The 22,403-nt window shown below is 55.1% G+C and overlaps 1 protein-coding gene across 1 annotated transcript; it reads right to left on the bottom strand.

Annotated features, from left to right (window-relative positions):
- Window positions 1-5,914: 5,914 nt before the first annotated feature.
- LOC117669587 (protein-glutamine gamma-glutamyltransferase E-like) lies at window positions 5,915-20,482 on the bottom strand. The gene is made up of 13 exons (XM_034424135.2): window positions 20,224-20,482; window positions 18,551-18,709; window positions 18,050-18,271; window positions 17,550-17,668; window positions 16,810-16,938; window positions 14,983-15,160; window positions 13,445-13,580; window positions 11,343-11,446; window positions 10,129-10,374; window positions 9,245-9,541; window positions 8,056-8,213; window positions 7,740-7,873; window positions 5,915-6,173 (listed from the first exon to the last, which is right to left on the bottom strand). Exons 1-13 carry the CDS (start codon window positions 20,228-20,230, stop codon window positions 6,023-6,025), a joined length of 2,040 nt encoding a protein of 679 aa, XP_034280026.2. The 5' UTR covers window positions 20,231-20,482; the 3' UTR covers window positions 5,915-6,022.
- Window positions 20,483-22,403: the final 1,921 nt, after the last annotated feature.

The following is a 22,403-nucleotide window of genomic DNA, read 5'->3' as shown; positions in this document are numbered from 1 at the left end:
GGGGCAATGGATGTTTGGAGGTCAGTAGACAGTGGCTAAATGACGGAAGGTTGATTGAGGTCAATTAAGTCTGGGGGTTTGTGTTGAGCTCCGTGGCAGTGCTTGTTCCGAAGGGAGGGTGTTAGCAGCAAGGCATCCTGAGCCATGATTGATGACAGCCATCAGCCACAGGAGCCTTCAGTTGTCTCAATCAGCAGTGTGCTCTTTTGGCCCATAGTAAGACAGCCAGTGTGGTGTTGTGGTTAAGGTGCTGGCCTAGAAACCAGGAAACACCGTGAGTTCTCGTCCCACCTTGAGCATGAAGTGAGGTGCATAACTTGGGGACAGTCACTTTCTCCCAGGACTTGTCCAGGCAGTTTCTGAGACTTGGACAGGACTGAATAGAAGAAATAGTGAAAAGTGTTAAAGTTAAAGTAGGATTTATTATTATTATTTTTCATAAAATAACTTTGGGTGAGGTTAGGGTTAAGGACCCCCCTGGACCACAGCATGCCACCCCATCCTCCACTTTCTCCCAATTTCCTTGCGTCAATGACCCTATCTAACCATCTCCTCCTCCTCTGCCCTCTCCCTCCCCTTCTGCCTTCCGTCTTCCCCAACATCGGGGTCTTCTCCAAGAAGTCCTCTCTTCTCATTAAGTGGCCAAAGGATTTGAGCCTCAGCTCCAGGATCTGCCCTTCCAAAGGGTACTCGGGGCTGATTTCTCCAGCACCACAATTCAGAAGCATCAATTCTTCGTGCTCAGCTTTCCTTATGGTCCAACACTCACAGCCGCACGTGACTCTTGAGAAAACCGGAGCTTTGACTATAGGGAACTTTGTTGGCAAGGTGATGGCTCCGCTTTGTAAAATGCTGTCTTAAGATTGCCATGGCTTTCCTCCCAAGGAGTAACTTCTTTTCATGACTGCTGTCACCGTCTGCAGTGATCTTGGGGGCCAAGAAAATAAAATTTGTCACTGCTTCCATTTCTTCCCCTTCTGTTTTTCAGAAAGTGATGGGACCGGATGCCATGATCTTCGTTTCCTTAATGCTGAGCTTCAAGCCAACCTTTGCATGCCCCTCATCGAGAGGCTGTTTAGTTCCTCTTCAGCTGACTGGTGTCCTGAAGAAAAGAGGGTTTGGGGGCACTTCCCTAACAATTGTCCTAGAACACTGACCACAGTGTCCTTTGGTGGAGCTCATCCCGTCTGGCAGCCCAGTTTCAGTCGAGTTGGAGAAAGACACCTGGGCCTCTCCAGAAAGGGCTGCTCTTGGGGCATCCATTGCTCCCTGCCAGCGTCTCCGCCCCGTCTGTCCCTGCCTCTTGAAAGGGGCTCTTGCTGCATCTCATTCTGGAGAGAGACGGATCATGGAGCCTTCGCAGCCCCACATTCCAGTTGACCTTGCACACCAATTAAGGGATGAAGGAGCCAGTGGGATTAAGGACGTGGGAGGCAGCACCCAAGAGCTAAAAGAAGCAGGGAAAATCCGTCTTCCTTCTTCCTCTAATCCACCACCTTTCGGCAGGAACCAGCTCTGAAACCTGTTTGAAGGGCTGAGATCATCATTTTCCTTCAAGGAAGTTCAGGATTGAAGGCAACCTCCCACTCTACCACTTCCCAGGAAAGACTACTTGCAATTGGCCAAATTATCATTAAATTTCCCAAGATCAAGATAATTTCCTTTGGAGTAGCCTCATAACCGGCATCTAGGTGGAGAGGTTGTCCCAGTCATCCACCTCCAAATGCCGCCATAACAAGGCAAATGTTGCGAAAGTGCAGCTGTGCGGCTTCTTGGCTGCACCACGCCTGAGTTCAAAAACCTGTCCCCATTGGACGCTCCCAGCCATTGCCCCAGGGCTCTCCAGGCCCTCTGGGTGGCGGGGGGGGGGGGGAAGACCTATCAGCTGATCCCTCTGCCTTGAACCCAGAGGCCAGTGGAAAACCCAGAGGAACTCATCCTGGACCTGGTGCTCTCCCCAAGAGGAGCCGCCCCCACTTTCGGCCTTCTCTGCCCTCGCTTTAAAGCTTTGGTTCCTGTCGTCCCAGACTCTCCCGCTCACCGGCTGCTGGTTCTCTTCTCAGGTGGCCTCCCTCCTTTCACCCACTCAGGGCTCCCAGGCCTGGTCTCCCTCGGCTGCATCAAGCAGGGAGCCTATAAGTACCCTTCTCCAAACATTTCTCCCACTCCCCCCTTCTGGTTCCCAGTAACTGAAATCAGTTGAAAATCCAACCCAGCCAAGGGGGCTTCTAGAGTCGAGGGCAACCTGCGGGGTCCCTCTCTGGAGAGGCTCCCACAGGGAGAGGCTGGCCTTGGGAAAGCCTCCATCTCAAGCAGGAGCCTTTTCTCCAGGGTAAAAACGAAGCTGCCATCCAGGTCTAACTTTCATAGTTGTCTTTTAATTATTCCCCCCTCCCACCACCGCAAAGGAGGCACAAACACAATCATCCATTTGCAGGCTCAAACGCTGCCACGGGCACTAAGGAAAAACAACCGCTTCTTGGCTGCTCTGATGCCACCAAATCGCCTCTCCGCCAATCCTGCAAAACCGTGGTATTAGCCAGTCCCTTTCTTGGCCGTGTCAGCCTCTTGTTGAAAGCCTGAAAGCTGGGGGGGGGGGCTCTCTCCTGGGCCCCACCTGGTCCAATGGCTGGGAGGAGGGGGTGGAGTGGAGGCCGTGAAAGATGACAGAAGGGGGGCGGGGAGCAAAGCCTGCTTAGAGGACAATATCAGGATTCAGAAGGATCTTGAATATTGGGCAAAAGTAGCAAACTTAATATCAACTGTGATACTCTTATATTTTGGGAGGAAAAAAATGGACGGGGAGAACCATTCCAGGCAGTGCCGCTTGAGAAGGGTCCAGGTGTCTTCATGGATTGCAAGTAAAACATAAGCTGCCCATAGAACATTTAATCGGTTCACTGAGCCATTACAGGCCTCTTAGCTAAAGGCAATCTAAAATAAATATCCTAATATCACTATTCTGTGAATAAATCCATCTCCGTGATGACGAAAGTCCTTTTGAAAGCATTGCATCATTTAAAAAAGTGTGGGAAACCAAATGGATGCCGGCAGAGGTGTTGGCTCCAAGGCAGGCAGAGAACCTGGCCAAGAGGGCTCCTGGCTGTGGTCTCAATGGGAGACCTCAGCCAGCCCCAGGCCTGCTGGACAGCCAGCTCAGCCCAGCTGGCCCAGCTCAAGCGAGTCTCTCCGCTACCCGTGGGATTGTTCAGCAGAAACAAGGGGGTGGCCACCCTAGGCCTAATCCTGCCCAATGGAGAAGAACCGGTGAGGGGCTGAAGAGGCTGGTTGGAAAGTGGCCACAACATGCTGGAGTTCCAGAGGAAGCTGAAGGGACGCTGGCTGGATGCTCAGGGCTGGACACTCTCACTGATGACACACCAAGTGGACCGACAGGCAGTCAGATCCTAAAGAGTCGTCATTGACTGAAGGACTGAAGGGCTGTCCTCTGGAGAAGCATCGCCTACACGATTCGTGCACGTTGGGATCCTGGCTTCAACAAAGAGGTAAAGCCCATGCAACTGGCTGATGATGTGGGTGTGATGCGGGTGAGACTGGCACAGGTGCTGAGGAGAGAATAAACAGCAAGGAGGGGAAGAGCCTTGCAGTGAGGCTTGTGAAGGTGCCAGGAGGGCTGAGCTGGAGAGATGGCAGCAAATGGGTGGCAGAAGTGGAGCTGGGGAGCTGGGTCAGTCAGTCCATAATCAGAAAACACGCCATTTCTGACAAAGCGCTTGAGGAAAGAGCTGAGATGTGGTCAGGAGCATGCCAAGACCAAAAACGTAGCAGGGGTCGGGAGCAAGAATGTACACAAAGCACAAAGCTGGGTGCCAAAGTTGCTTCCAGCAATGGTCGGCAGTGCCTGCACGCTGCCCAGCAACAACAGACAAGCCATGATGTCCAAGGTCAGAACAGGAGACTCCAGATCACAGAAAACACATCAACTGCAGACTTCTTCTAGCTGCCACCCACTGAAACTAAACGTGTGGGGGAATAGCCAGGGTTCACAGGCTTGCAGACAGCTAACAGAGTTGAGGCTGTGGGTCTTTCCCGATCTCTGTGGAAGCCCCAAGGGATTCCATGGAGCAGGCACAGCTCCTGGCCCCAACAAGTTGACCAACAGCACATGCTGGCTGAGCAGAGACACGAGAAGCGGCTCCCCAGATAGGAGGGTGGGGGAGGCCCTGTTAAGTCGGAGGGGACTGTGTGTGGAAGGGCGATCTTGTTCCCTTGTTCAGGGCACGGTGGTGGTTTCTTTTATGCTGCTGTTGTTGTTAGTTGTGAAGTTGTATCCGACCCATCACGACCCCATGGACAACTTTCCTCCAGGCCTTCCTGTCCTCTACCATCCTCTGGAGTCCATTTAAGCTCATGCCGACTGCTTCAGTGACTCCATCCAGCCACCTCGTTCTCTGTCGTCCCCTTCTTTTGCCCTCCATCGTCCCCAGCATTAGGCTCTTCTCCAGAGAGTCCTTCCTTCTCATTAATTAGGTGGCCAAAGTATTTCAGTTTCATCTTGAGGATCTGGCCTTCTAAAGAGCAGTCAGGGTTGATCTCCTCTAGGACTGACCGGTTGGATCACCTTGCAGTCCAAGGGACTCGCAGGAGTCTTCTCCAGCACCAGAGTTCAAAGGCCTCAGTTCTTTGGCTCTCAACCTTCCTTATGGTCCAACTTTCAAAGCCATACAGTGCAGCTGGGAAAACCATAGCCCTGACTATACGCACTTTTGTTGGCAGGGTGATGTCTCTGCTTTTTAGCATGCTGTCTAGATTTGCCATAGCTTTCCTCCCCAAGAGCAAGTGTCTATTAAATTCTTGTTCTTTTATGTAAGTTGTTCTAACTTTGTGAAACTATTCAGAGTGATTTTGGAATGGAGTAGCTTAGAAATGTGATAACATCATTCACCTTGGAGTCGAAGAAGGCAGCTCTTTGTGAGGCCAGGGGGGAAGTGGCAGGTCTTGGAACCATCCAGACTCAACAGGCTGAAGAGGGGCCTGGCCTCTTGAGGAGGCGGTTAGGAAAGTCCAGGAACAGGCCGTCTCCACAAGGAGGAAGCCAGGGAAGTCTGAGGAACCAAAGGGGCCGGGCTGGGGAAAGAACATGGTGGGCCTGGCCTGTGCCAGGCTGAAGCTCAGAAAGAACGGGATCTGGACTGGTGGCGGAATAAGGGGAATAAGAAGCGGTTTGTGGGGAGTTCCAAAATCGGAAGGGAAATAATAATAATTTTATTTCTATTTTATTTTATTTATTTAAAGCTGTTGATGTGCGATTCTGGCAGTCTCTCACGTCATCCCAGGGACAAGGGGGCTAAAGGGGGCTGGCTGGATCTGCTCCCGAGGGCTCCTCATTGTTCACAAAGAGGTGTAAGTGGAATCCCCCTCCCTGGGCAGCATCCTTGGTCCAGGGCTTTGAAAAGACCCCCAGGATGGAATGGAAGGTGATCAAGTTGTGTAGGACACGAGAGGAGGGAGGTTGATTGATTCTTGGTTTGGGAGTCAATTCAAAACAAGCCACATCCGAAGGTCTTTGCCTCTGGATATGAGGGCATGGCTCATCTGTCTCCAATTTTAGGGAGTGGGTATTTGTTTTCCAATAAAAATGTGTCATTTCCTAGTGCTACCAGGATAATAGAAGCACACCAGCTTGCTTTAGGATTATTTATCTATCAGATTTATTAGGCTGCCATATTCCATGTCAAATCTGAGCAAGACTCACAGTAAGGAGACCTGCACAGCCAACCTTAGAAGAGAGAACAGGGATGCCACAGCCGTCAACCTGCCACCTAAGATGACACTCGTAAGGGATCTAGCCTCCTCCTGGCCAAGATGGGAACTTACTGGCAAGAAAAGGAAGGATGGCTGTGTGACCACTTGATGAGTTTTTACCTGCAATGAGGAGTCAAGATATTTCAGATACAGGGAGAAAACATTTATTTGGTGTATGCTATTCAGACAAAATGGTGCTTTATTGCACCGGAAGGCTCTCCCTCAGCATCATAGCCTCCTCCTTCCCCCTCACAGGTCAGTTGGGAGCCACTCTGACGGTCTCAAAGGCCTTGATGTCCTGGAATTTGTCGCAGGAGAAGTTGACGAGCAGCTGCTTTGTCCCGCTCTTGCTGGGACTGACCTCAAAGTGCATCTGTGAACTCTGCTTGGCCTTTAAGGGGGGCACCCTGCAGAGAAGGAGCAAGGGGACTGGTCAGTTTTGGTCTGGGCCGAGCGCTGGATTTGAGAAGCATCCAAGAGCTTGGAGGACCGGGCAGGGGCTGCATTCCCCTGCCTGCAAGGGGCTCTCCACCCTCCACCCACAGATCTCCTTCCCTGGGAGCTGGTTACCCTCCGGATCATGTGCCACCACTTGAGGAAGGGCCGGGAGCAGGCCAAAGCCAAACAGAGGGTGGCCAGGGTTGCGTGAGGGTTTGGCCGAGGGCCGAGGATCCTGTATCCACACACAGAAGAGGAAGGATGTGGGGAAGGCCTCTGCCTGAGAGGGAGAGCCACCTGTCACCCAGGACCAGCTCTTCACGTGCCTTAACCCTGCAGCCAAAGCGGTGGACTTTCGGTTGGGAAGCTTCCCCTCGGGGGCAACGCCCTTTTAGAAGGAACCATTCCAAGGGACCTTGGAGAGCAACAAGTCCACCTCCCAGCCCAGCTTGGCAGCATCCCTGACAGAGGGCCCTCCGACTTCTGTTAAGGCACCTCCAGCAAAGTAGATCTCCCCCCTTCCCGCGGTCTGTTCCACAAGAGGAGCGGAAGGCTCAGTCTGGAGAAAGGAGACTGGGAAGTGGGGGGAATAAAAGGGTGCCCTGCAGAAGCTGCCCATCGCCATTGAAACCAGCACCAGAAACAATGGGCGACTGAAGCCAAACCTCACAGCAAGCCTTCTGTTACATCAGGGGCAAAGAGACGAGGACCTGGGGCTGAGCCCTGCGGGGCATCCCGTGTGACTCTTCAGACGGAGCCCGTTAACCTCCAGGCACTTGTTCTGTGCCCGAGCTGGCTTCCTGCCCACTGAACTACCCAGGGGCGAAGCCCCAGCGGGCACAACTTTCTTATGGGCTCATTGGGTGGAACTGGATTGAAAGCTTTGCTAACATCCGAATGCTCCCCGTCCACAGCACAGCCTTCATCCACAACATTTGTGGCACGGTTAAAAAAGGCAGCCCCCCTCAGTAAAGCCCTGGATCGCCTTGGGCCCGTGTGCTTTGAAACGTTCCTCTTCCCTGCTTTGCTCGAGAGCCACGGTGGAGCAGAGAAGCAAAGGCAGGCCTTGAGCAGCAAAAGTCAGTCTCCTTGTAGATGCAGCCCCCCTCCCCAGTTATGGTTTGGGGGGCGTGTGCAATTGGAAACTCCTCTTTGGCACAGCAGAGCAGTCACCTGGATCCCGCTCACATACACTCACGCACCCCAGTGGTGGGTTTCAACATGTTTTTACTACCAGTTCTGTGGTTGTGGCTTGGTGGGAGTGGCTTAGTGGGAGTGGTTTGGTGGGAGTGGCAGGGGAAGGTTACTGTAAAATCTCCATTCCCTCCCCACTTCAGGGGAAGGTTAATGCAAAATCCCCATTTCCTCCCGATCAGCTGGGACTCGGGAGGCAGAGAATAGATGGAGGCGGGGCCAGTCAGAATTTTTACTACCAGTTCTCCAAACTACTCAAAATTTCCGCTGCCGGTTCTCCAGAACTGGTAAGAACCAGCTGAAACCCACCTCTGACGCGCCCGCACCCTCCCGGCACTTACTTCAGCTTGAGCTTCTCTGCCAGCAGGTCACTGCCCTCCACCTGCAGAAGGCACTCCTTCAGCTCCTCGTCCAGAGGGTTGGTGAAGTTGGCTTCCACTTTTGTCGCCTGCCCCACTTTGGCCTGGCCCAGAACCTGCCCCGGAGCAGAGACCCTGGTGAGTCCAGCCTCCCTGAAGGCCTGGCAGGAGCCCAGGAGCCACAGACATGTTGCTCATCCACTTCCCACCCCTGGCCGTGGCCTGCTTTGGCTGTTGCCCAGCCAGAGGGAGCTGTTGGCAAAGGCCCGCCCTCCCCTCCCCTGCCGAGCCAGCCCACCTTTATGGCAATGGAGGGATTGTCCAGAGTGATATCTCTTTCCACCACGGTGTCCTGCCCCTCTTCCAACTGGCACAAGGCAGTGGCACGGAGCATATTGTCTGTGGTGAGGTGCTGCTGGTATTCGGCGTAGGAAATCTTGATAGGAAAGCTTTTTTCTGAAAGGAAAAGTCCAGCCATGTCTGTCTCTGAGCTGGACCCGGCTGGGTGCTGGCAGCCCGTCCCCACTGCCCCCCCCCCCAGTGCCCCTCTGCTGGTGAGGAAACCCAGGCACAGTTATACCCCGGAGCTGCCTTTGAAAGGAGTGCTTGGCGACTGCTCGGCTCTGTGTGTGTGTGTGTGTGTGTGTGTGTGTGTGTGTGTGTGCGTGCGCTGTGCCTCCTCTGCTGATTAAAGCTGCCACAAGGCGGCTGCTGGGGTGCGGAGGGTGAAAGCTCCATGAAGCTCCCCTCGGAGGATTTAGCCATTCAGGGCTAAAGTCTTTTTTTTTGTGCTGCAATTCTTGAAGCCCAAAAGTTCAAAAGATCTTCCCTTCTGGGTCAGGCTTGGTGCATTACTCCTTCAGGGCAGAAGGGATGCTTGGCTGCCCACCTACAGGAAAGGGGCATCACCCGCAAAGGAGCACGGAGGGCAGCCCTGAATCTCAAGCCCAGCAGCTGCCAACCTCTTGGACCTAAGATCTTGCCCCGCCCCCGCTGCTCCCCCAGGACAATCTTTGCGCCTTTGTGTGCCAAGGGCAGTCGCTTGTCGAAAGGAGGAAGGCAGGACCCAGCAAGGCTCATGCTGACCCGTGAAGATCCTGCAGCTCTAAAGCTCTGGTGTTCTTTTTTTTGGCACCTGCTCAAAACTCCATCTCGTTGTGACCATCGGTGGATGGGGCAGGCTGAGGCACAAAGGAAGAGGGAAAATGTGCCATGCCGGTACTGACTGGGATGCTGCTTCCCTTCTGGTCATGGGCTGGATGCCAACCAAGCCACCTGCTGCCACCTGGGCACAAGTGCCAGCCCTCAAAGGCCATGGCAAAGGATTGGATGCCTCTGGCCACTTTACTTACCAACACGGTTTGTGCCCATGCCCCTCTCTTCTCTCTGTCCACTACGGGGGGAGGGGGAAGGGGTCAGGCATGGGCTCATCCCTCCTGCAGCTGGGGGTCAAGCCTGCTGCTCTCCCTGGGACGGACAAGGTTTACCTTCTTGGGGGCCAAGGTCCACATTGAGGGTGTTCTTCCAGACCTCGCGGATAGGCTTCCCGGTGTAGATGATGGACCAGGCGGTCATGTTGGCTGTCAGCTTCCTGACCTCCGAAGCCAGGTTGGTCAGCTGCAAGACCAAGCTGACGTCCTTGCCAACCTCTGGGGGGCTCTCCAGCTTGAACTTCCCCGAGATGGGCTTCCCTGCTTCGGGCAGCCTGGCAGACGTGGCCGAGATGATGTCAAGGTTCAGTTTGCCACGGGCTTTCCTGAAGACTTCCCTCTCCTTGGCCGAGCCTGAGAGAGAACCACAGTGGTGTGTGTGCATGCCAGGAGAGGCCGTGTTGTGCCAAGAGGCCTCGATTTCTGGGGGTCTGAGCCGCCCAGCTGCCCGTCTGGGCTATGGGAGGAAAGGGGGCTGAGGATCACTTGTTCCTGGCTGGGACAAGGCGGCTCTGGCTTCTGCCGCTGCCTAAGGAGGCCCTCCTGCCCTGGCAGCTCCGGCCAGCTTCTCAGGAGCAGGAGCCAGCATAACCGGGAGGGTTTCGCTCTGTGGATGCTTCTGCCGCCACTGGCTCAGTTTCGGCTTGCCCTTCGTCCCTTCGTCAGCTTCAGTGGCAAAATCCACAATGCAAAGATTTGGTGACTCACCAAGAACATTAATCACCCTTTTAATTACTCACTCTTTATTAATTACTCTGTATAAGCCACCCGGAGTTGCCTCATCAATGAGAGGGGCAACATATAAATTTATTAAATAAATGAATAGATTGCAGTCAGTGTGACGTCTATGCCCGGCATTAACCACACAGCCTTTGGTCCCCCAGATTCATCTCCCAATTTGTGTGATGCTGGAAGGGAGGCGCCCGTTTCATTGACCTTACCTTCTGGGTATTTATAATCGCCTGTGACGTCCTGACGGGCGTAGCTGCCCACAGTTTTTGTGCTGGTGTTCTGGCCAATGGATTTGGTCTCTGAGTAAATCAGTTTTTTTTCTCCGGTCCTGGTATCATAGAGCCAGGTGACACGGTCAGCATTGACCTCTCCAAAGACAAATGGGCAGTCATACACCAGGTCCACATCTCCCTCCTTGATGGCCGTCAGGGAAGCTGGGCCACACTGGAAGATGCCTGGGGAAGGAGACAATTAGGGTTAGGGGAGGGAGGGAGGGAGGGACGCCCATGGTGGAGCTGGGTGCACAGTGCCTGGTGACCTCCGGTCACCTCAGGAGCCGGGCAGCAGGAAACCTCACAGCAACTCCGGAGGGGTGGGGGGGGGGGTGGCGCTGCCGGCTACTCGCTTAGGTGGCTTGGTCAGGGAGTAACCTCTCCTTACAGGAATGCGAATATGGCATCTGGGAATGAATGATCCCCTGCGGCCACTCAGTTCTTAACCTTTCATAAAAGCCCCCTGCTCAATTCTGGCTTTGCAGGAAGCCTTGGTTCATTAGCTGAGGTTTGCTTTGGTTCAGCTGCCACGATATGCACCGAGGTGCTTTGAATTCAAGGGGTTTAAAAGTTGTTAGCTGTGCAGCATCGCCAGGGGGAGATAAGCAGTCATCCAAACAGAACTAATGAATAATAACATAAATGTCTGTTCTGCGTGTAGCCGGGATGGTACCTTCTGCCCATCAAGAGGCAGGATCACCACCAAGGAAACCTTTCTGCAACTTTACGGAGTCAGAAAGTACAAAAAGATTACAGAAAAAAAGGCTTAGGGGACTCCCTCCCAACAACTAAGGAGAACTTAGTGCCATGGCATGTTGGCTGGTTATTTGGGGAGACTAGAAAACCAGTGGGGGGAGTCTCACAGGCTGACCCGTTGCCCATTCCGCCTTGGCTGGACCTGCCAGCCCAAGCCCTCTTTCTAGGACATTTCAAAGTCTTGGGGGAAAAAGTGGGTGCAGCTCCCACCTAGGGCTCCCCTCTGTTAACCTGCTGCTGTCTCCTCTTGCTGCTACCTTGAGCAAGGTGTTGGACGAGAAGACCTCCGAGGTCCCTTCCTACCTTTGAATTCAAGGACTCCTTGCTGGTGACCCCACCCTGCCAAGGAGAGCCAGATGGGGCAATTCTCCCAGCGGAAGCCCACCCCCTCGTACCTGAGCTCCTCTCCTGTGGGGTGGCATCCAGGATTTGCCAGCCGTGGTAGGTGGCCCCAAGGTCAGAGCGGGCAAACCAGCCTTCGTTCCACACATGGAAGTTCCTGCCAGCGAGCGGGAGAGAGGAGAGAGCCGGCCCGTTTGTGGGAGATGAGCACAGATGGCCACCCTCCACCCTCCCGCCCCATTTCTCCAGAGGGGCAAGATAGGCTTCCTGGGAGGGTTGTTCTGGGCTGCCTCCCCTGATAGAGACTGCCAGCCCCTAGCCGGAGCTTTCTTTGCCAGGCAGCCACTGGGTGCAGAAAACAGGACAAAAGGAAGTTTGTAGGGGGCAGGGCGGTGGTGGTGGGGAGAAGTGAGGAAAAGGGGTGTGTGGCATGTCCAGGTTGTTTCCACACAGAGTAAAGACCCCTGGGCAAAGGATGACCGGAGAGGAGAGGAGTGGGAGGTCTCTCTCTCTCCCTCTCTCTCTCTGTCTCTCTCTGTCCCTCCTCTCTCTCTCTTCCTCTCCTCTCCTTTTACTGCCATCTAGTAGCCATTCTTTCTGAAGTGGGTGCCTTACCTCTTTCCCACCACTGATGGGAGAAGGAGGGCAGGTGTTCTCTGGGGATACCTGTGCTGGCATGGGTATGTGTGTGTGTGGAGGCCTCAGCTTGCCTTTGATCAGGGAGGAAATCTCAGGAGGATCCGCATCGAATGAGGCTTGCCAGGAGGGGGGAGGCCCTTGAAAGACCTCATGGCCCTGGGTCACTCTGTCCCCGATGGCAGCTTCAGAAAGTGTGGTCTTCACGCACTACTATGTCATGGTACCAGGGGTGAAATGCTACCGGTTCGGACCAGTTCGGGAGGACCGGTAGCGGAGATTGGAGCTAGTTCGCCGTACTGGTAGCAATTGCTGGCTGGCCACGCCCCCAAACCGGACCATGGCCCGCAGTCCTGCCATGCTTCCCTGCCTTCCATGCGGCCTTCCCCATGGCCAGCTTGCAAAGGCAGGCAAGCGGAAGGCCACGTAGAAAGCAGGCAAGCATGGCAGGGCTGCAGGGAAGGGAGCTAGTAGATTACTTCCTTCCCAGCAGCCCTGCCATGCTTGCCTGCCTTTCACGCTGCCATTGTTCGGAGCATTAGCGACCTAAGGAAACGTCTTCCAATTCTTCAAGATCGACTTTGAGAGTGCCAAGAAGCCGACAGCAAAAGTAGCGGCAGCGGGGGTGACGGGGCGTGTGTGTGTGCGTGTCCCTCTGCTGTCCTCCTCTCCCAGGTGACAGCCAGGGCTTCACTGCCTCCTCTTTTCCTCAGAGGGGCAGTGTTTGCCTCCAAGTCGTTGCGGAGGGATGGACGGACACACACACACACACACACACACACACACACACACTCTTCTGTTGCCCTCCCTGCCGCCGCCACTACTTTTGCTGTCGGCTTAAAGTCGATTTTGAAGAGCTGGAAGACGTTTCCTTATATTGCCGCCAAACTCATTGTTGTGAGCGTCAGTGATCTAAGGAAACGTCTTCTTATTTCTCCTCCCCATCCCCCCCCACTTTTTTTCCATTTCTGTACCTGGATTCTGCTAATTACACCTTCTCCTCCCCATCCCCTCCCCCCGTTTTGCCATTTCTGTGCCTGGATTCTGCTTCTGCAAGAGAAGGCTCCGATGTTCGCTTGGGTGGCGGAGGGAAACTCAAAGCGTTGGGGGCTTCAGAAGGGCAGAATGTGCTTCAAAATGTGCAGCTCCTGGCTCTAACAGTGAGTGACGTCAAGTTGGCCATGCCCACCAGGTCACAGGACCAAGCCATGCCCATCAAGCCACACTCACACAACCGGTAGCAAACATTTTTACATTTCACCCCTGAGATGTACCCTTGCTTTGTTCTGTGAAAGGGCTTGCCTCCCTGTGCCTGCCCCACTCCTGGAAAGCAGGTTACCAACCTTGCAAAGAGAGCCAGGCGCCCCTCTTCCAGCATTGCCCCCCAGGTGGGAACGAAGCTGTAGGAGGAGATGGGTGGCTGGCAGATGGGGCCGAGAGGGTGTCTCCCCTGCCAGCTGTGGCCACCTGGGGCCTAGAAACGAGAGGGGGGAGTCCAGAGGGTGGGGGGACAGTTTACCAGACACTGTCGGAGGCGATGTTCAGAGGGTTCCCCTCAGCATCATAGTAGACATCTATCGTTAGGCTCATGTCCGTGTCGTGGGCAGAGTTGAAGTTGGAGATGGTTCGGCTGGGGATTCCCAGGCATCGGAGGACTGCGGGCAGAGGGAGAAGATGGAGACTGTCTTCATGGCAGGCACGCCTGTCAGGCAGTCTCCACAGAGGCCGAGCTGGGCGCCAGGGCCCCCTTGCCATGGAGCAGAGACTAGGCGTAGGACGGGCTCCTTGCTATGGCCTCTTAGCTTCCACTTTTCAGGGCTCCCGAGGGTTGTGGTCCACCAGCAGCCTGTGGAGCTGGCAGCGGAGTCAGACAGCGATGAGGCTGAGGAAGAACGTGGGCCAGTCCTGGAGGCTGGGAAAGGCCCAGATGCAGGCTCTGTGTTGGAGGCAGAGATGGGGCCAGGGCCATCGGGGATTGATGCATGGACTTCGGAGCCTCCAGAGGCTGACAGTAGAGGAACAGGGGGAGCCTGTTCCTAGTGCACGAATGAGAAGAGCTGTCAGAAAGCAGGAGCAGCTAAAGCAGAGAGGACAACTCGGGAGTAGGGCCAAGAGATGATTGGCCCCTCCCATAAGGCTTAAAAGACCAGCAACGGCTCTTGGCCTCTTTGCCGGAAAACAACCGTTGAGAGATTTGCTTCATGTTTGGATGTATTTCTTTCTTGTCAGCGTCTTCTGTTCCTGAACTGTTGCCAAGAAAAGCCTTTGGCAGTTTGCCTAATTATCCCAAGGTTAGAGATAAACTGAAGGTGTTTTGAGAACTTTGCTTTCATTTAATTTGGAATAAACTGAGAATGAGTTAATTTTCAGCTGTTTTAATAAAATCTGTTCCTTTTTTGGAACCGTTTTGCATTTAATATTAACTACGTGGGCCTGGGTTACAACACCGAGATGCCTGTGGATGGACTGGCAAGAGCTAAAGGGTTTGGCTTTTGGGGGGGGGGCAGGAGAGGAATGATGACCCACTATTCCCATTGTTCATCCATCGCTCCTCCCTGCCTGGGCATCAGAAGAAGTGAACAGGACAGCCTTCCCCCAGTCCATGCGCAGCTCCTCTTCACGCCCTCTCTGGATGTGGCTTCCTGCTCATCTCTCCTGACCTTCTTCTGTCAGGCTAGGCCAGGCCAGGCCAGGGGAGACCCTACCCGGCTTCCATTTTGCACCTTCTCTCCATGAGATGGGTCAGAGCAGGAGTTAAAGGTTTTCCACAGCAAGGCCCCCTCAGCCACACATCCCGAAGGGGGGAAACCAGAGAGGTGGAACCAGCAGCTCTTTCTTCCCCCATCTGAGCTCCCCCACTTGGACATCTAGTGGGGAAAGGCTCCACAGCCCCCAGCCCCTGAGGCAGGACAGAGGGGTCTGCAGGATCGTGGGGCTGATTCAGTCCTTCCAGACCACCCTGGGTCTGAGGGCAGCACACATGGCATTTCTGCCGCCTCAGATCCAGCATCTGCCAGGAGAGACTCCCCGAGTCTCCCCACTTCTCAGGAGGCCTACCTGTGTTCAGCACCCCTGCAAAGACCCAGCACTGCCCGTAGCGGACGGGCCTGAAGCCAGAGCTCTTCCATTTGCGCAAGATGTCCACGCTACCCGTCCAGCTGCTGGGGCTCTCCCCCCCGGCGTAATTCCCACTCCAGTTCCCTTGCAAGACGCCATTGTCATCGTTGCTGTTCACCTGGGAGGGAAGCCAAGAGAAGCTGCTGTGGGAAAGTTGCTTTGCCCCACCAGCTGCATGGGTGGCCTGTTTGTCTCCTGGCGCAGCTCCAGGCTGCCCTTTGTGGCCCGGGGCCGGGTTGTTTGGAGGACTGCCTCTGGCCACCCATGTTCGATCGCTCACGAGGTCTGGCAGAAGAGGCATGCCCCGGGGTTCTGTCTGTCAAGGGGTGTCATCTGGCAGGGCTCTGAATATTTATTTCATTTATTAATTACATTTACACGCTGCTATCTTGCTATCCAAAGTGAGGTGTCATCCTCCCCGAGATGAGATTTGCCCTAATCTTGCTTGTCTTCCATCAGGCTTCAAAGCCCTGGTCCTTTAAGGCCTGGTCACTGGGCCTGGGGGTCAGAAGGGGGTTGACCCCTTCCATTGGCTAGTTTGATGGTTATGGATGGATCTGTTTTTACCCAGCGGCTATTTTATGTGCAAGGCCATTTTTGGGGGGTGGGGGTGTCTTTCTGCTTTTCCTATATTTTTCAAACATTCATTGCTACCCAAAGTCATTAACTCCTCATGGGCAGCTTTATCAATTGAATAAATAGGGAAACAAGCTCTTTTCTGATACAACCAAGGCAGAACTCCTGCAGTGGAAACCTGACAGGTGAGCCACCAGAGCGACCTGAAACTTGAAGGTCCACCTGGGACTTTTCAGCCTCCCTTGGCCGCCATTGGGGACTGGAGACGGAGGGGGGGGGCTCAAAAGAGCCTGCCCCTCCCTGAGGGAGTGTGAGAGACACCGGAAGGCTGTCTTCCTCCTCTCTGGATTCCCCTAGGGGATGTCCTGGGGGCAGATTCAGAAGCCGGCCGTTTGGTCCCAATGTGGCCATCCAAACGCACTCCAAGGAAGCCCACAGCAAGCAGGACCTCAATACATGGCTCCAAGCCGCTGGCTAAGTGGTGGTGTGGCTGGGTTTGCAGAGCCTGTTTTCAGGGTGGTAAATAGAGGGAGGAGGAGCTGCAGTTTAATACCAAGCAAATGGGATCTGAGCTGAAAGGGATCTTGGCATCCAGCTGGGTCATCCCCAATTCAGCATGTGAAGATGCCAGCCGACAGCTTTGAATGGTACTACAGTGGTTTAAAGCACCCTGTTATTAACACAGCTGCCTGCAATTTACTGCTGGTTCGAATCTCTCCAAGGCTCAAGGTTGACTCAGCCTTCCATCCTTTCTAAGGTAGGTTAAATGAGGACCCAGTTTGTGGGGGCAATAAGCTGACTTTGTATAAATATACAAAAGTATGAAGGCTATTGCTTAACGCACTGTAAGCCGCCCTGAGTCTCCGGAGAAGGGCGGCATATAAATCAAATTAAAAAAAGAAAAAAAAAATGGTACTGCCAGAGGCCTTGCAGGTCAGATGTTCCCTTCGTTTTGGGGGGAAATGGTATCTTAAATTGGCACAACATACTCATGGCATTCTGCTAAAATCCCGGCTGGAGAAATTGGGAGATGTGGGGGGGAAGAGGCTGGGGCGGGGCTCTGCAAAGCATTCAGTTTGCCCCTCACCTCCAAAAGGAGGCATCGTTTTTGCCCCGTCCTTTCGGCTACAGGGGAAGGGGGAGCTGAAGGGGCTTTCTTATGATGCGAGCTGGATGCGAAAATGTTCATACCATGGCGCTGAGCACCCGCCCAATGTATTTGGGGTCATTCCGGCGACGCAGATCAGCTGTGGGATCCTTGCGGTAGCTTAAGCTCCGGTCCAGAATGAAGAGGCAAATGTCCAGGATCTCGTGTTGGAACTGTTGGCAGAGGAGGTATCAGGCGGGCAATTCCCCCCCCCCAATACACACACACACAAGCATACACAATTAGAGGCAACAGTGGCTGTGGTAGCTTGGATGCCACCGGCTGATTCCTGAGGTGGGGAAGGTCACCTGTAACCACCTTCAGGTGCCACCAGGAAGGAGTTCCAGTCTTCTGAAGGCCTGGCTTTGATGGGCAGGATTCTCATTTCAGCTTGGCCTTCCTTTTGGGGGGGGGGCAACTTGTCAGAAATTCCTCTGTCACCCAAGTCTGCATTTCTTCCCCCTTCCAGCTCCCTGAATGGAGATCTTGGGATGGTGTGGACAGGGCCCTTCTAGGTGGCTGGGGTATGTCTTTTCTTCCTAGTCGGGGTGGGGCGGGAGGAGGGAGATCAGGAGGATGCCTGTTTTTCCCCAGTGCTTCTCAGCTGTTGCAAGATTCCCTCCAGCCCAAGGCTGGGGGGCCCCAGGAGAGGCTGTGGGGATGGCAGCTAGTGCAGAAAGGTTGACTAACCAAGCCAGGGGAAATAATCCAGTGGCACCATTCAGGAAAGGATTCCAGGATCCCGTGTGAATTTACAGCTGAATGATGTATCCTTTATCTTTACCTGGCCATAGTTCCACCCGACCTGAGAGATGCGGTTCGTGCTCCCCACAAAGAGAACCCCAAACTCCGAGAGGACATATTCCTGACGATGTGCGTTGTCTGGCATGAATACTTCATCCTCTGAAAACCAAGCGTCAGGCAGACACAGTGACCACGGGGTGGGGCTTTCTCCCCCAGGGAGTAGGGGTGTGCTGTGGACTCTTCAGATAGTACCCCAACACCAGTGGTCAAACCCTGCCCCAAACGGCACAGAAGCATCGAGAGATGCCCCGTTGATTGAGAGGCAAGACCTGGGCATTCAGGGGGTGCCTGAGGCCATCAGGAGACTGAGGGGGCAGCCCCCACCATCTCTTTTAAAGTGGGAAAGGGCAAAAGGGTGCAGGAGAATTGTCCATCTTTGCTGTGCCCATTAGAATAGAGGCTGCCCCGTGCCAAGGCCCCCAGAGGCTGGCAGAGCTTTAAGCTTTGCCCTCTCTGCCCCTTGCTAGGCTGCTTGGTTACCTGGCAGCCAAGGGTTGAACAGCAGCACGAAGGTGCCCAGGACGGAGACGCCGGAGCCGCTCTTGATGCCCAGCCGGTAGCGCCCGATGGCGGCGTTCGCTGGGCTGGTGATGGAGAAGGCCGACGAGCCGGAGATCTGCACCGCGCTCCAGGAGTCTCTGCTGGGGGCGCTGGAGACCCCAAAGTCCACGCGGGTCTTCGCCTGCATGGCAGCGGTCGAGCCTGGGAGGGAAAGCGGTCACCGCTCAGGGGAGGCAGCGGGGTGGGCTCCTCCTTGTGGCGGCAGCTGCTACTGCAGCCGGCACTCGGCCGGGGAGCGCGGATCCCGCAGAAGGCGGCGGCGGCGGGTGCTGCGGAGGGGCCAGCCGCCGGCGTCCGGGTGTCCCGCAGCGCCTGAGAGGGCCCGCGCTCTCCGGGAGCCCCCGTTAGCCTGGTGAGGGGGTGGGCACCGAGGGCGAAGCGCGTCTCTAGGCAGAGACGGGAAAAGAGGAGGCACCCTACCTCTGTCCACGGTGAAGATGACGCCGGTGGCGGCTGGGGGCGACCCCATCGTTATGGAGAAACCCTGGCCCCGCCGCACCACCAGCTCGGTGCCAGAGTAGGAGTTGGTGCGGTGCTCGCGGGCGTTCTCGCTCTGCCTCCAATCGATGTTGCTTGGTGCTGTCAAGAAGGAGAGAGATGGCCGGGACTGCCGCTTCCATGCTGCTCCTTGAAGGAGCAAGAGCGGCGCCCCCTTCCCCTTCCACGAGGGGCCACCGATAGGACTGGGGGGTGTCAACTGGGGGTTGAGCTAGCCATTGCTCTGGTCCCGTGACAGTTTTGCACAGGAAGCTGCAGCACCCCAGCCAGAGGACTTGTGGTCGACCCCCCCCCCATCCCTCCCAAAGAATCAAAGCCTCGGTTGCTTAGGGGCTTATTGAACCCTGAGGATCCTGGCCGCCGGAGCCTTCCATGGGATCACAGGAGCCCTATGGACCTTGCTCCGGGCACTGCTGGCTATCTGATCGGGGTCACCTGTAGAGTTTTGCTGATGCTCAGGATGGTTGTAGAGAAATCCTGGCGGAAGAGAGGCAGGCAGTGGCCAAAAAACAAACCTGGAAAAGGGACGGTGCACTGCAGGAGCCTGGAAGGGCCATGCAGGAGCCCCGGACATTCTTGGGCCAGCCACGGAAGAGAAACACCTTCCCAGGCAGCAGCAGGAGGAGAGCCACAGACAAACACCAACAGCCTGCAGACCTGGTGATGGGACTTGTCTGTCAGTTCTCTCTGCACTGGCTGCTCCTGATGCTGGGGGCCAAAACTAGAACTCCCCACAGTCTCCCTCCAGCACTATCAATCACAACTCCCCAGCCCTTGTTAAAGGTCTGGAGAATCCTCCAGGCCCTCATTAAGGGTCCTCTGGACCCACCCTCTAAAAGCTAAAAGGAAATAAATCTGAGGGGGGAGGGAGCAGCAGGGCCACAGGACCCCAAGGACCCCCAAGCCCTGCCAAGGCAGGAGCCTTTTCCCCACAGTTCCAGACTCCTCTTGACTTAGACAGGGCCAGGAAGGCGCCCCAAAGGAGAGAGACTCAGTCTTGAGAGCTCAGCCCAACCCATCCTGCAAGCACTGGCATGCTTGAGGGTGCTGTGCCCTGCTGCCACTACCTCCCTCCCAATTGTGGGTCTTTTACAGGTGTCCCCTTCTCCCCACTCAGTGAGCATGCATCCCTGCACATGCACACTTCGGGGCAAAATATCCTGCATAAAGACCCAGCCCGAGTCAAAGTCCTGCAGGAAGTCGTGGCTTGGGGCTCCTTTCCTTCAGAGCTGAGCTTCACTCCCTTCGAGCGCTTAGGCTGCCTGGCAGCTCTTGCAGAGCGGAACTCAGGGTACACAGGTAGGTGCTGAAACCGCTTGCTTTACCATGCTTTCTGCTTTCCTTCCAGGGTGGGCTGTGCTGCCCCAAAGTGTCCCCATCTGCTCCTCTCCCTTCTGTGCCAGCAGTGCAGGAGCAATAGAAAAGGCCCTCCAGGCCCCCGGATAGGAAAAGGCAGGGGGCCGGAGGTGTGCTGGACAAGCCTGGTGTCAGGTCTGCTGGGTGAGGGGCCCTGCAGTCCTTGGAGCTCCCCTGGAAAGAGGCCTTGCGTCCTAAAAGCTTTGGTGGTCCCCCGGCTCAGCCTGCCTGCTACTTACCAGCCATGGTCTCTGGTGCTCTCCCAGCTGCTCTCAGGACGTCTCTGGACAATGTTCTGGGATCAGATAAAACTCAAGGGATTTGGGAACAACCTTATATAGGGTGCACTGGCAGCTCCTCCTCCTCCTCCTCCCCCTCCTCCTGCCCAGGGGTGAGGCTCCTGGGTCACCTTAGTGGTGCTGCAATGTTCTCCGGCTGTCTTGCCCTGATGCAAGAGGAGGGCAGGGGAGACACGGGCGGCTCTTCTCACTGATGAGTGAGAGGCTGAGAAAGGGTGCAAGTAGGGAGTCACTTGCCAAGGAGAAATGGGGAGGGTGAGTCAGCCACATGCACCGATTGCCCTGGCCTGCCTTGTCAGAGGAGGCCCTCAAGGCAGAAGGGGTGACACGGGCTCCCAGAGAATGCAGGCCAGTCTGATCCAGGGTCATCATGGTATCCCCCTGGCAGTTGCTGCCACTGTGCAGAGCAGATGAGGTGGTGCACAAGGGCTCTCTTCTGAATCTGGGGCCAAGAAGTCCAAGCATCTGAGAAAGGCCCCCTGCCCAGTTCCTGGTACCACAACCCTGTCAGCCCCAGGACTGCAGCAGCAGATCTTCTCAAGCGGTGCCTCTGCAGCCCCTGGGACAGTGGTGAAATCCAATTTTTTTTACTACCAGTTCTGTGGGCGTGGCTTGGTAGGCGTGGCAGGGGAAGGATACTGCAAAATCTCCATTCCCATCCCACTCCGGGGGAAGGATACTGAAAAATCCCCATTCCTTCCCCACTCCTGGGGGAAGGATATTGCAAAATCTCCATTCCCACCCCACTCTGGGGCCAGCCAGAGGTGGTATTTGCCAGTTCTCCAAACTACTCAATATTTCCGCTATCGGTTCTCCGAACTGCTCAAAATTTCTGCTACCAGTTCTCCAGAACCTGTCAGAACCTGCTGGATTTCACCCCTGCCCTGGGATCAAAAACAAGCCGGGGGAGGAGCAGCTGTTTGCAGGCTAAGAGGCAGAGCCATCCAACAGCCTTGTGGTGTAGACCAGCCAGCAGCCAGCTACCTTAGGCCAACCTGGGAGAGGACTCCACCCTTGGATTTGACTGTCTCTCAAAATCCCCCCCACCCCTGGTATAACATCAGTTTATCATTTGGCTTTCTCTGAGGGGTGAAGAAAACCTTTTAACATTTTAACTGGTTATGAACTCATTTGTTACAGGTCTGTGTGCTTGTGTGTGTCTGTGTGTCAACTCCTTGTGACTGCCTGGGCAAGTCCTTTGGCAAAGTTTTTCCAAAGTGGTTGGCCATTGCCTCCTGCCCAGGGCTGAGAGAGAGTGACTGGCCCACAGTCACCCAGCTGGCTTAGTACCTAAGTGGGACTAGAATGAATGTCCTGCCTCTTTCCAGGCCAGCACCTTGACCGTGACACCACACAGATTCCCAGTCTTGGCCCAAACCCTCCAAAGAGTCTTTTGGCAGAGCAGAAGCTGAACTGGGCGTAAGTGAGAGAGATTCATTGCAGCTCTACTTCTGCCAGGGACGATTCCATGTGCTCAGTTGTGGCTCTTCTATGGTCAGACTGACAGACGGAATCTCAGGTGGAATTCGGGGGGGGGGATCCCCCAAGGGAGAATTTCAGCTTCACTTGGGCCTCTCCATTTCCCTCCACCAAACCTGCCATCATCCACTCAGGTTATCGTCTCTCTGGGATCATTCGTTTCCTTTCTTTCCACCTGCAGAAGCCTCTGCTTAGGCAGGGGGAAAGGGCCGCTGCTTGCAAATAGCTGAATGAGCCGTATTTCTAAGAGTGGGAGACATTATCCACGCCCCCCCCCACACCCATATTGCCTGATCTGCCAAACCCTCCTCTGCTGGTCTAAAATTTCTCATAAACATGTTCAGTCCGGTGTGCCATTGGCCATCAAGGGGAATCCCCAAGGTACTGAATCAGAGAGCCCCTCCTGCCCTCCCAAGCCAGGAGGCCCAGGCTGAGCCTCCAGGCAGAGAGCGAGTGCTGGGGGAAGGGGCACCTTCCCCCAGCACTCCTGCACCCCTCCCTCTGGCTATCCTCTCCTGTAATGCCTCCTGAGCACCTTCCCTGTGTCTCCCGGGACGTGTCTCTCTCTCGGCTTCTTTGCCACCCAGTGGGCAGCCAACCAAGTCGCTCCTACAAGGTGCTGGAAACAGCCCGGAGCCATG

This window comes from Pantherophis guttatus, chromosome 3 (genome assembly GCF_059756535.1).
Source record: "Pantherophis guttatus breed Tessera chromosome 3, ASM5975653v1, whole genome shotgun sequence".
NCBI classification, from domain to species: domain Eukaryota; kingdom Metazoa; phylum Chordata; class Lepidosauria; order Squamata; family Colubridae; genus Pantherophis; species Pantherophis guttatus.
The sequence above is the reverse complement of the archived record's forward strand: the minus strand, read 5'-3'. Positions and strand labels throughout refer to the sequence as shown.

Coding starts and splice junctions, on each gene's coding strand:
- LOC117669587 (XM_034424135.2), bottom strand. Junction 10,375..11,342: donor CCCACAGGAGAGGAGCTCAG/GTACGAGGGGGT, acceptor CTCCTTCCCCAG/GCATCTTCCAGTGTGGCCCA. Junction 7,874..8,055: donor ATCCCTCCATTGCCATAAAG/GTGGGCTGGCTC, acceptor GCTCCGGGGCAG/GTTCTGGGCCAGGCCAAAGT.